This window comes from Peromyscus californicus, unplaced genomic scaffold (assembly GCF_007827085.1).
Source record: "Peromyscus californicus insignis strain IS unplaced genomic scaffold, ASM782708v3 Scaffold_7__1_contigs__length_154581171, whole genome shotgun sequence".
Taxonomy (NCBI): Eukaryota; Metazoa; Chordata; class Mammalia; order Rodentia; family Cricetidae; genus Peromyscus; species Peromyscus californicus.
The window spans coordinates 114,555,888-114,567,912 of NW_026294595.1; the positions used below are offsets into that span (position 1 = coordinate 114,555,888).

At 40.0% G+C, this 12,025-nt stretch overlaps 1 protein-coding gene across 9 annotated transcripts in view; it reads right to left on the reverse strand.

Moving 5' to 3' along the window:
- Positions 1-913: 913 nt before the first annotated feature.
- The window catches only part of Tasp1 (taspase 1), a 257,060-nt gene continuing 245,948 nt past the window's right edge, over positions 914-12,025 (reverse strand). For all 9 annotated transcript variants that reach the window (XM_052723400.1, XM_052723398.1, XM_052723396.1 and 6 more), the window contains one exon: positions 914-1,897. In XM_052723400.1, coding sequence (XP_052579360.1) covers positions 1,805-1,897 — 93 coding nt within the window. In that variant the 3' untranslated portion in view covers positions 914-1,804. The remainder of the gene's footprint in view (positions 1,898-12,025) is intronic.

Sequence of the window (12,025 nt, forward strand, 5' to 3'; positions counted from 1 at the left end):
TCTTAAGAATGAATAGAGTGAGTCAGGAGATGAAAGAACTGGCATTCCTGGTGAAATCGGTCAGAGGATTCTCAGACTCCATATGTCCTCATAGTTTTATGTGATCCAGTCAGGCTCCTAAAAAAAATTCTGCCAACAGGTAACAGGTCTTTGAAAGTATTTGAAACCAAAGGCTCCCCACCAGCCAGTCCATCTCTTACTAAGTTCTCGGACTCATTAAGAATGAGAAACAGATACTATGGCACCAACCTGTCTACAAGAACATAGCGAGACAAATGTAATTGCCCGTACAAGGAATATAAATCAGCAACTCTCAAATCATTCATATTTACATCCTCTTCATTTTGGTTGTCTTTCCTTTATAATTTGGCCATACATCCATGTCAAGTATATAATTTCATCTGAGGCTTTATCAGTTACCGCCCAGAGCCCTGATTATATGTTACAGGGAAACTTCCTCCCCCTGAGCAAGTCTATCTTTAGTATCTTCTTGATAACCACTTCTTACATTTAAAAAAAAAAAAAAAAAAGAAAGAAAGAAAGAAAAAGAAAGTCTGGGTTTTCTTTTGTGGCTCCAGAGTCTCTAAATATAACATTCAGGAGCAATTTATCAACCACCACGATTGCGCTTTCAGCTGCCACTCCAACTGTTCAAAGTGAAGTGTTTCTGCTCATTTGCTTTGTTATTTTCATCAAGTTGCAATGGAAATTGTAAGTGTTTCTAGACAGAGACTTGAATTACCTTACGTTTGACTTCCTTCTTACTAGTGTTGACTGCAGCATCATGGAGCCAGGCTAGCAAGATGGGCAATAATGTAATTCTGGAAGAAGTTTTTTTTTTTTTTTTTTTTGCAAAGAAAAGAAAACACAAGTCACCAGTCTAGGATTCAAAAGATCAGTCTGCGACAAGCAGTCACACATTATACCCAGTAATATGCTTTTTATTCTTGTACCTTTATCTTAAAAATATATTTAAACGAGAAACAAAGATAATATTGAATTTTCCCATAAACTTTGCTTTCTTATTTACAGTGTTACATTGTAAATAACATTCCATTATACACAAATTAAGACTGTGCATTACTGAACACTCTCTTTACATATTCTTTCATAATATAGTACACACGGCGCAAAGCTATGCAATACTTAAGCTTCAAATAGCTCAGGAGAGAAGTACAAACTTTATCAATAAGACTATTACTTTAAAAGGTTCTGACCTTAATTCTCCACTAGACTGTTTCACTGAAACCATTCTTTGTTCAAGGAAAAATGCCCTGTATGAGGGATGAGAACAACAGTTTAAGTTACCACACCATCCACTTAAACTGACACCATATTACTGATTACTGTTATTACTGTTATTAAAAGGACCACAATGAAGGTCAAGTCATTAAACAAGCAGATTCACTCTTCAGTTCAGACACATTGTATCAACCATAGTGGTACCTTTTTATGAAATTAAAGTTTTCTACAATTTTAGGTTTTACTTGTAAACAGTTAAAGCACACATTTTGTAAGGATTTGATCATTCTCAGTCATAGGTTACACTTGAGGAGATCCTACCCCATCAGGGAGAAGCAAGCACACAAACTGCACACAGATATACACCCACACATGCTCCCGCTCACCCATCAAAGACTCGAGTGTCAACCAGCACTAAGTATAGCAGCACTTGTGTCCCAAGCAGTGCCCGAGGTTGCAATAGGATTTACAAAACAAGCAAGATAAAACACCCAACTTCAATTAAATAGCCCAAAGCTCAGGTTCTGAAATGCCTCTCAGACACTTCGTATTCAGCCCAGAGTCAGTTCACTGGGCTCTCCAGGCGGCACACCCCGCCTTCGATTGCAACTGACTGTCCTGCCACAGCACCAGGAGGGAGTCTTGAAATGTGAGTCTGCAAAGAAAGAGAAAGAGAGCATCAGAGGTGCAAGCGGAGGCCAACTCAGGAACATCGTGTCTTCACTTTGCTTCTCAGTGTCCACTGGATGTGATGGTAGGAACATTTAGGAGTGGCAGGCCCTGTTTCTTTAAATTGCTCAGGGATGTTCACTGGGCATCTGCTACAGGCAAGCACAGCACCAGTTCATAGGGATGCAGAGATGATGGAGACACTAATATCTCAACAGCACAGGACAGTCTGGATTTCTGAAGAGCGGTTCTGATACAACTACAAGGAGCACATTACAGCTGCCTAAAAACAGGTCAACGGTATACATTTTGTCCTCTAAATTCTCAAAAAAGAAAAAAAATGAGCACAATGATTTTCAGGTGTCATTTATTCTGTCAATGACTAAAGTAGCTTATAAAAACTTAGATAATCTAAAGGAAATAACACAAAAAAAAACAGTGAAAATTTAGTGAGGGAAAAACAGGATTACTGACAACACAAAATTGAGGCTAAAGAGGTCTGTCCTGGAGCCTGACTGTGGCTGTGCTACATGGCTTCCTGCGGTGTGGGTACTGGATCACAGCCTGTCAATTGCTCAGGTGAGAACATCTATTCTTGGCACTGAAGCTAGGTGGCATTTCTCCTGGGGCCTATCACAAATAGGTCACTGACTCCAGAGGCTAAGAGAAGACATCTGTGTACTATACAGTAGGGATTTGTATGGGCTGAGCACTGCAACACCACTTGAAGGAAGCTGGGATCCAAGAAACCCAGTAAATGCTGATCCAGAGGGGTCAGGAAAACTATTCCTCTCTTTTCCCTCTTGTACGTAATCTGGCTGAATCAAGGCGACAAATGAATGTCAGGATTTTCAACCTAGAGTGGGAGAGGAGTGCGTCATCTTCAGCTACTACTCTCTAATTCTTTCTCTAAATAAACTTTGCCTAAAGACTGAACCAAAGTGAGTTTAAGGCCATAGGATAAGATTGTTAGCTGAAGCTGGAGAGTTGGCCAAGGGCAGGGCTGGCATGCTTTCATGAAACAAAAATGAAGTAATCATGTGTTTTAGAATGAATAGTGAGCTTGCTGGTTCAAGGTGTGAGGGTGGACATACTACTTTGACTACGTCCAATAAGAAGTGCTGACATAAAACGGCCTGGGCAGGTCTGGAGAATAGGAAATGCTCTTTGAGTACTTAGCTTTCATGTGTGCGAGTTGGGAGGCAACCTGCCCTGTCCAGGGGTGAGGCAAGTTGACTCTGGAGTGTGACACTGGCTAAGGTAGGTCTCTCAGATGCAGTAATCCCTGATGCTACTTTTCAGACTTAGGTCCCTGGGAGCCATGTTGAAGAATCTAGCCTTATTATTATACCTGGAAGCCAAGTGTCTTATCACATGGATATATCATTCCTGAGATAATCTTTTTATGAAGCGTCTTCAGTCTCTAAAGAGTAGCTACTAGGAGAGGGAGAGTTTGTCCTTGCTCCTCAGTGACCTATGTCACACTAAGCACAAAAAGCTTAACTCTCACAATTGCCAACATTTCAAATTGATAAGAATATTCATCATCAGGAGGTGAAATGTTTCCCATGGATGTCCCCCATCAACCTTTTAAGGTCTTCTTAAACAAAAAGGATCCCAAGACAGTAAAAGTCCAATGAATTTCCTTCCTACTACCATCTTCCTGTCACCAACACAGGCACAAAGCAGAAGCAGTATGGGAGACAGTGTGGAAGGCTTCTAAACCCATAGAGACAGAATGATCTAACAGCTCACTGCTGGGTATCTAAGCTCCATCACGAAGTGAAGGTGGTAACTCAGATATCTGTACAACAATGTGTACAAATTAATGTGCAATTTTCACAGCAGCATTGTCCACAACAGCCACAAGGTGGAAGCAAGTCCAACGGCTGTCACTGGACGAACAGAGTGTGCAATGTGCACATGAAGAATATTACTTATTCTTAAAAAGGCAGGGACATGAGGAAAAGGAATGAACCTTGAAGACATTATCTTAAGTAAAATAGGCCAGATAGCAGATATCAAAGAACTAAGATAGTAGGTTCTACTAATATGTGACACCTAATAATTAAATTCATAAATATTAAAAGTTAGAAGAGCAGCTGCCAGAGGCTGAGAGAAGAGAAGGGAGTGGGGTGGGGAAGGGTGATGTGTAATGGGTACAGATTTCCCGTTTGGGAAGATCAAAAAGTTCTGGAGATGGATATGGTGACAGTTTCCAACAATGTGAATTGTTTAGTGCTTAATAAAACTGATTTAAATGATAAATTCTATGTTATGTATAGGTCACAATAATCTCTCTCTCACACACACACAGAGAGAGGGAGAGAGAGAGAGAGAGAGAGAGAGAGAGAGAGAGAGAGAGAGAGAGAGAGACAGAGAGAGACAGAGACAGAGACAGACAGAGACAGAGACAGACAGAGACAGACACAGAAACACAGAGACAGACAGACAGAGACAGACAGGCAGACAGAGAGAGAGAGAGAGAGAGAGAGAGAGAGAGAGAGGTTACTTGGCCAGAGCAGCTGTCCATAAGGGACTGTGCTGACTAGTTTTATGTCAATCTAACACAGGCTAGATTCATCTGAAAGGAGGAATCTCAATTGAGAAAATGCCTCCATAAGATCCAGCTGTAAGGCATTTTCTTAACTAGTGATTGGCAGGACCCAGACCATTGTGGGTGGTGCCATCCCTGGGCTGGTGGTCTTGGGTTCTATAAGAAAGCAGGGTGAGCAAGTCATGATGAGCAAGCCAGTAAGGAGAACTTCTCCCTGCCTCCCCATCAGTTCCTGCTTACAGGTTCCTGCCCTAAATTCCTTTGATGATGAACTGTGAGGTGGAAGTGTAAGACAGATAAACCCTTTCCCCCTGAAACATGCTTTTTTGGGGGGGCCATGGTGTTTCATCAGAGCAACAGTAACCCCAACTAAAACAGGGACTAACAAGGAATTAACCTATGATGCAGATCTCTGTAACAGAGATATACCTTCACTATGTCTACTCACAAACAGATTGGAATGTTTTGAACAGGTTAGTTTGAAAAGAGAGAGGATTATAGGAAAGTCTATCCTCAGACTTCCTAGAGAATCATAAAAAATCCACTGAGACATCAGGCTTCAGAGACTAAAGAGAATAAATTGACTGACATCTTTAAAGAAAGACAATATACCAAACGGCCTACATATTGAATTGGGGATGTTAAGTCTTAAAGGAACAGATTTCCTGTTGACCAAGATAAAGATCCTGAACTGGAAGCAGCAAAATCCTTTATTGTAAGAACTATGGGACTTGATGTGTTTCAAAAAGCATACATGGCCAGTCTAGAGCCCTGCTAACACTACCACTCCAACATAAAGTTTATGACAGCAGAATACATAAAAAAGCAGTTAAGCCACAAAGTTTCAAGGAAAGTTAGGAAGGTTAAAAAGAGGGGTAGGAATAGCTTAGAGATGTTCAGTAATAGTACATGAGCAAAATGCTACAAATACACAACTAGATTTCTATAAATTGAGCTACTTATACACAATAGAAATACTCAACTAGATAAAGTAGTTCAACTAGATAAACTTGATTTAAAAATTGTTAACTTTTCACAATCCTCACTTCCTAAATCCCAGGGGGATTTGCAATTATAAGAATTATTTTCAGTCAGGTAGTGGTGGTGTACACATTTAATCCCAGTACTCAGGAGGCAGAGGCAGGCAATCTCTGTGAGTTCCAGGACAGCCAGGGCTGTTACACAGAGAGACCCTGTTTCAAAAAATATATATATATTTGAATGATATTGATATTATGGGTAGTAAAATGGCTAACTGTACTAATACCAATACTTTACCAATTTCACCCATCAGTATGATCTTCTCAGATAATAAGTGAGTTTATTCTGAAAGTTTGTATACATACACTCAAAGCTTTCTGTGCATGTTTCAATAGATATCAAATCCTAGAAACAGTAGGAGCTGTTACATGTCCTATCAGTTATTATATGAGAGCTTATTTCCAAGTTTCTTTTAGAACAGTGTGTCTGAACTTCTGGAGGCTCCGAACAGTCCATTTTCTACAATGAAAATGCTCCCTCCTGTAGCTAAAGTTTTCCTGCCTGGCCCACAGTCAGTACAAATCACTCTCACCTGCCAGTCCCACAGCCGTCAGACCCAACCAAGTAAACACAGAGACTTATATTGCTTACAAACTGTATGGCCGTGGCAGGCTTCTTGCTAACTGTTCTTACAGCTTAAATTAATCCATTTCCATTAATCTATACCTTGCCACATGGCTCATGGCTTACCGGCATCTTCACATGCGGCTTGTCATCATGGCGGCTGGCAGTGTCTCTCCGACTCAGCCTTCCACTTCCCAGTTTTTTCTCCTCCTTGTCCCGCCTATACTTCCTGCCTGGCCACTGACCAATCAGTGATTTATTTATTGACCAATCAGCAACACATTTGACATACAGACCATCCCACAGCACCCTCCCACCCCCATTGTGGTGGTACATAACTGTAATCCTAGGATTTGGGAGCTTGAGGCAAGAAAAGCACATGTTAAATGCCAGCCTGGGCTACAAAACAAACAAGCTTACATATGTGTAAAACTCTAGGTTCAGTCTAAGCAGCTAAAATTATAAAGATTAACTGAAAATCAGTAGGATCTGTGTGTGCACGTGTGGAGGCCAGAGCATGGTGCCAAGTGTCTTCCTCCAGCTCTCAAGCATCTTATGTATTGAGGCAGGGACTTTCACTGTACCTGGAACTAACAGACTGGGCAGACTACCTGGCCAACAGCCCCAAGAATCTTCTTTTCTCCACCTCCCCAGAGCTGGGATAAGCTGTCACACCCAGATGACAATAAACCATTTCCCAGCCCCCAACAGAAAAATTTCAATTGAGTATCTTCAGGGACTATGCAAACTTGTGTATTTTCACAAGCAAAGGGAATTTCACAAGGTAAATTTCAGCTATTTAAATAATGCATTTTTACTGTAATTTAGAACCAATGAGAATGCAGCGGGCGCATTCATTGGTGTTGTCTCTCACCATATAGCAACTGCTCTCTAGTATATCCTAACTCTGTCAAGGAAAAACTTCTAGTCACCAACTCAACCAAGCAGCTTCCCCACTTCTGTAACAGCCATCTGAGCATTTCTCATCCAGTGACTCTTGACTCTGACTTGTTTTTCATTTTTACAGCTGGCTAACTGAAAGTCAGTTGCTACCTCAGCATTCTCTACACCTGTTCTAAAGCCTGACCAAGAAACATACTCCGAACACTCTCTGGGTAGGTGACTGGAATATACCTTCCAGGGCTGTTAATGTACACGGAGGATCCCGAGTGTGAACTAGTGTGACTCACCAGGTTAGTTAAGAAGTCAATCAAGCTACTTCCCCACAGTAACAATTCTTTTTAGATTTTTATCTTTAAAAGGTATGGACTAAATTTTTTCCAATTGGGGAGACAGAGAAAATTGTTGGAAGCTGTCTCAAGCTGGAACTTGAGATTTCTCAGAGGCAAACAGCTCCTGAGCAGTGGAATCCAGTGACTATATGGCTGTAGTGGTTTTTTGCCAGTGCCTTGAGCAGCAGACAAAGTTTTGCTGTTAAGGAGCCTGAAGAACTACAACTTGCAGATAAACTGACTGACTCCTCAGGGTTGTAGCTCCTTAAACATCCAAATACATTCAGCATCAGAATTCTAAAGTGATATTTAAAGAAAAAAATTTAATTACTTGATATTGAATCTAAAGAGAACCTAATTACTTCCTATTACTCATGCATTTTAAAATCTTTTAAGAATACCTCAGTGCCTGCTCTACTGTAGTTTCTAGGAAAGCTACAAGCACATGATTTAATTTTAAACACATAGTTTAATTTTAAAAGTTACAAAGCCTTTATTTAGTCACTATATTTTGATCTTCTGCTTCTCCACACACAACTATGTTTCCACTTTTAGACTTGTAGGTCTTCCATAATAGTCAAAGGATGACCATTAAGTCATTACCCTACTTTGGTGGAGTTAGGAAAAAATATCTAGGCAGACACAATAAAAAATGATCTCTCAGAAATATTTTGTTCACTGGTTTTGCAATTCTGAGGCTTGGTCTTCCTTTTTAATATAGAAAATGTAAGTTAAGACACTACAGTTAAGTCAGGCAGGCATTTACAAACAGAAAAAAGGACAGTGAAACACACTTGGCAGTGGAGAAACTAAGCATTTCAAAACACGATGTAGATGTACTCATCACTCACTAACAAGTACATGAATTTCACAAAAATCTACACAGGTATCATAATGGCTACGTACAGATTCACAATGCCTTGGCTTCCTGGATGGATCTTTTTTTCTTCTGGGTAAAATAGCCTCTTTTGCAGTTAGTATGGTTATATGACAGAAAGGTCAGTGGACTGAAGTGAAATGCATCATCACAAGGCTAACAAAGATCTTCGTGTGCCCCAGCTCTATCAGCTTTGGATGATCTTGATGTCTATTGGTACAGGAGGCTGGGACTTCACATCACCATTAGGAGAGGAGCCTTTGCCAATCAGAAACCTCAATTTTTCATCTTATATAAATAAGAAAGCACTTCCATTATGTTTAAGTAATTATGCATTAGGAGGTTTGCTTATTATAGTAGCTTCTGTTATCTTAACTAACACAAACCAGGTTTTACACTTACTATGTGAACTCTGTTGGTTACTTAACTTCTTGGTCCTCCACACCAATGAATATGAGCGTAACATTCATCATAAAGCTGTCAAGGACTATATGAGATAGTGAATATAAAGAAAGTATGTGTCAATAAATGTTAAATATTACTATTCAAACAAACATGCAGCCTAGCACAAAATATGCAGCACAATTTAAAGACTATCAGCTAACCTGTAGTTGGGAAATCGTATTTGAAAAGTATGATAAGCAATCAACTCATCAGACCTAGGTGCCACAGAGAAAAAGTGGGAGAATGCTGACAAATCACCTTCTCACACATAAAACATTGTTGGGAAGACAGAATACAACACTACATCAACAGAAGTGAGAATTTTTCAGACCATAATAGAGACTTCAAAATGACAAGGTTAAAGCCATCAATGTTCCACAGGCTTCATTCTCCACTATCTCTAAGCTCAAATGTCTCCTGCCCTCTCCTCTACTCATTCCTCTAGCCATCCACCTGCCTTCTTGCTGGTCCGCAACCACACAGCACACACCTGCATCAGGACCATGTGTTATTCTCACTGCTAAGTTTTTCCTTCTAGCATTGGTGTACATCTCTTGCTCTTTCTGTCAGGTATTTCCTCAAAAGCTACCTTCTCTAAGAAGTCCCCTCAGGCCAACCATCTGAGTTTTACTACTACCAGCCTTTCTGCTTCAGTAGTTCATACAGCATTACCATTGTCTAACCTACCTGTAATTGCGTACTCTTTTGTCATCTGTGTCTCCTGGAATAGAAGTTCCATGAGGACAGGGAACTGTCCACCCGTACACTGTTTTCTCATTGTCACCTAAAGGATAGCCTGCACATGATAGGAGCTCAGTATAGATGTAAGTGAATGATGAATTCTTTTAAAAAGTGGAGGGGTCGGGGTGGGGGAAAGGCATGATGGGCAACCCTGGCTGAATGATATTGCAAATTTGAGATTTAAAACTTAGTAATTTTCATATTTTAGTGGTTTTGATTAGAGTAATAAAAGTGCTTTATTTTGAGGATGTTTATATAAATGAAATAATCATGACATTGTAGTAGTCCCTCAATAAAAATGAAAGTCTATATATTTCCCAATATTGATATAAAATATAGAAATGGTATCATATGACTTCACCCATTCATTTGCTGTACAGTTGTTCCAGAGAGCACTAGAGACATCAGCAACCAAAATCATGGTCAAGTGGAGGCTGTATGCCCTGTATATCTGTTGGGTTCTTACTTTTGTGAAATTTTGATGAATTCAACAGCAGGAGAATTTGGAAAACTCTAGGACAAACTTGTTTCTGAGTGTGTTTTCCTTCTGGAAAGCAGGATTCTGGCCAGATAAGATGTGGGTCCTTAACAAGCTCACTCTTTCATTACCATATCCTTCTGCAGAGAAAGATAACTCCCTTCCTCTACCATTTTATCACACCCTGTTAAATCTGCTGTATTTTTAAATTGTGGAGTCCTAGGGCTTCTATTTTTTTTCATATAATGACAGTGCCACATGAAATTTTAAAATATAACCTGGAATAACATGCACGTTTATAGAGTAACAACTCATTTAAATACAAGTTAAACTTCTGCATTTTCCATTCTGCTACTTGGGCAACATGAATTTGGTTCAATGAGACTGTACTATGGGCTGAACACACGTTCCATCCTTAACATAGGTAAGCTGGAAAAAAAAAGTACCATGGGGGGGGGGGGGCGCGAGCCACAGCACACATGCACAGGTCAGAGGGCAACTTCTGTGCTCATCCTCTTTCCACCTTCACATGAGATCTGAGGACTGAACTCAGCTTGCCAGTCTTGTGTGACAAGTGCCTTCACCTGTTGCACCTGTCTCCAGGCCCAAAAGAGTCAATTCATACTTGACCAGTAACAGTCACTCTCAGGATTCTTTTGCTGGAATAAATATGATAGACATTTAAAAAGCAACTGCAGAGAGAAGTTGTGTCTGGTTAGCTTTGTTAGCATGCTTCTATTATGGGCTTTCTTTTTTCCCCTCTGTCTCTTAATGACTTGATTCAAGAGACACTACCACCCCATTGGTTTCCCAGAAGTTCCTGTCCATGTCTTTCAAGGAGACATGACTTGTGAATAAGTGTATTCTGAGCATTCTTTGTGTGTGGCATTAAACCTCAGAATGTAGTTCACTAAAAATAGTTTGGACTTCAGACCTCATCATGAAAGCAGATGTACTCCACTGACAACTGCACATGAATGTTCTTAACACAGTCTAAAATGGGGTGTCTATCTTGTAGAATCAGAACTCATTATCTACCAGTAGGCTGAAAGACAAAGGCATTCACTTGACTCTGTGTGGTAGATACTAAGCAATGTAAAATGAAGACTAAGCAATGAACTCTACAGCACTTAAGTTTTTATTTTTATATTTTAAATTTCACTTTGCCTGCATGTATGTCTATATACCACGTGCGTGCCTGGTACCCATGGGAGCCAGAAGAGGACATTGGATCCCCTAGCACTGGTGTTTTAGATGGTTGTGAGCTAAACTTGTGAGTGCTCAGAATTGAACCTGGGTCCTCCAGAAGAACAACCAGTGTTCTTAATCACTGTGCCAGCTCTCTAGCCGCAGCACCCAGGGTTTTAACACCCTAAGATGCTAAGTTCATCTAGCTTTTATTTATCCTGTTAAAGAATTAAAAAAAAAAAAAACAACCCACCACTGTCTTAAACTAAAAGTAAAAAACAGGCCAGAGCAATCTGAAGACATTATTCCTATAATCAACCTAATAAATCAGAAATACCAACAAAATGAGGAATTAACTCCATATGTTATTTATTTTGCTGTATGTCCTCCCTACCTCATTTTCCATATGCAAAATATCCATGACATAAAAGATGCACTGGTAAATGTGGATGAAACACAAAGGCAATATTATGGTAATTTCATTGTTAGCACTGAAACAAGGCTACAGAAAGGGTAACACATTCCATTGTTCTCACATATAAAATCATGTCCACAGAATCTTAAAATAAGATGAAAATGCTGCTTGATGAGAACAGCATGTCCCAGCCCCAGAGCTGTTCTGGTTTCTTCTCCTACCATGCCTGCTGACACCACACTTCGATTAGAGGCAACATCACATGAGAATTCCCTCCCAGTTTTCACTTGAAAGCCCTTTGAGGCAGCCCACAGAATGTGGCAAATGCTATAGTAAGCTATTACCCTGCCACTCATATGGAGATTTATCCTGAATGTTTCCTTTGTTAACGGTGATAAAAAGCTCCCGGCCATTGAGCAAACATTTATTCTGTACTCTTAACAGGGGACAGCGGAATAAAGCATACATGGGCCTTGCTCTAGGGCAATTTATCTTTATAGGATGTAGAAATCATTCCCTTGTGAAATCTTTCCAAAAATTAGAGATCCCTATAATTATATAATGCTGCAGAGTCCAT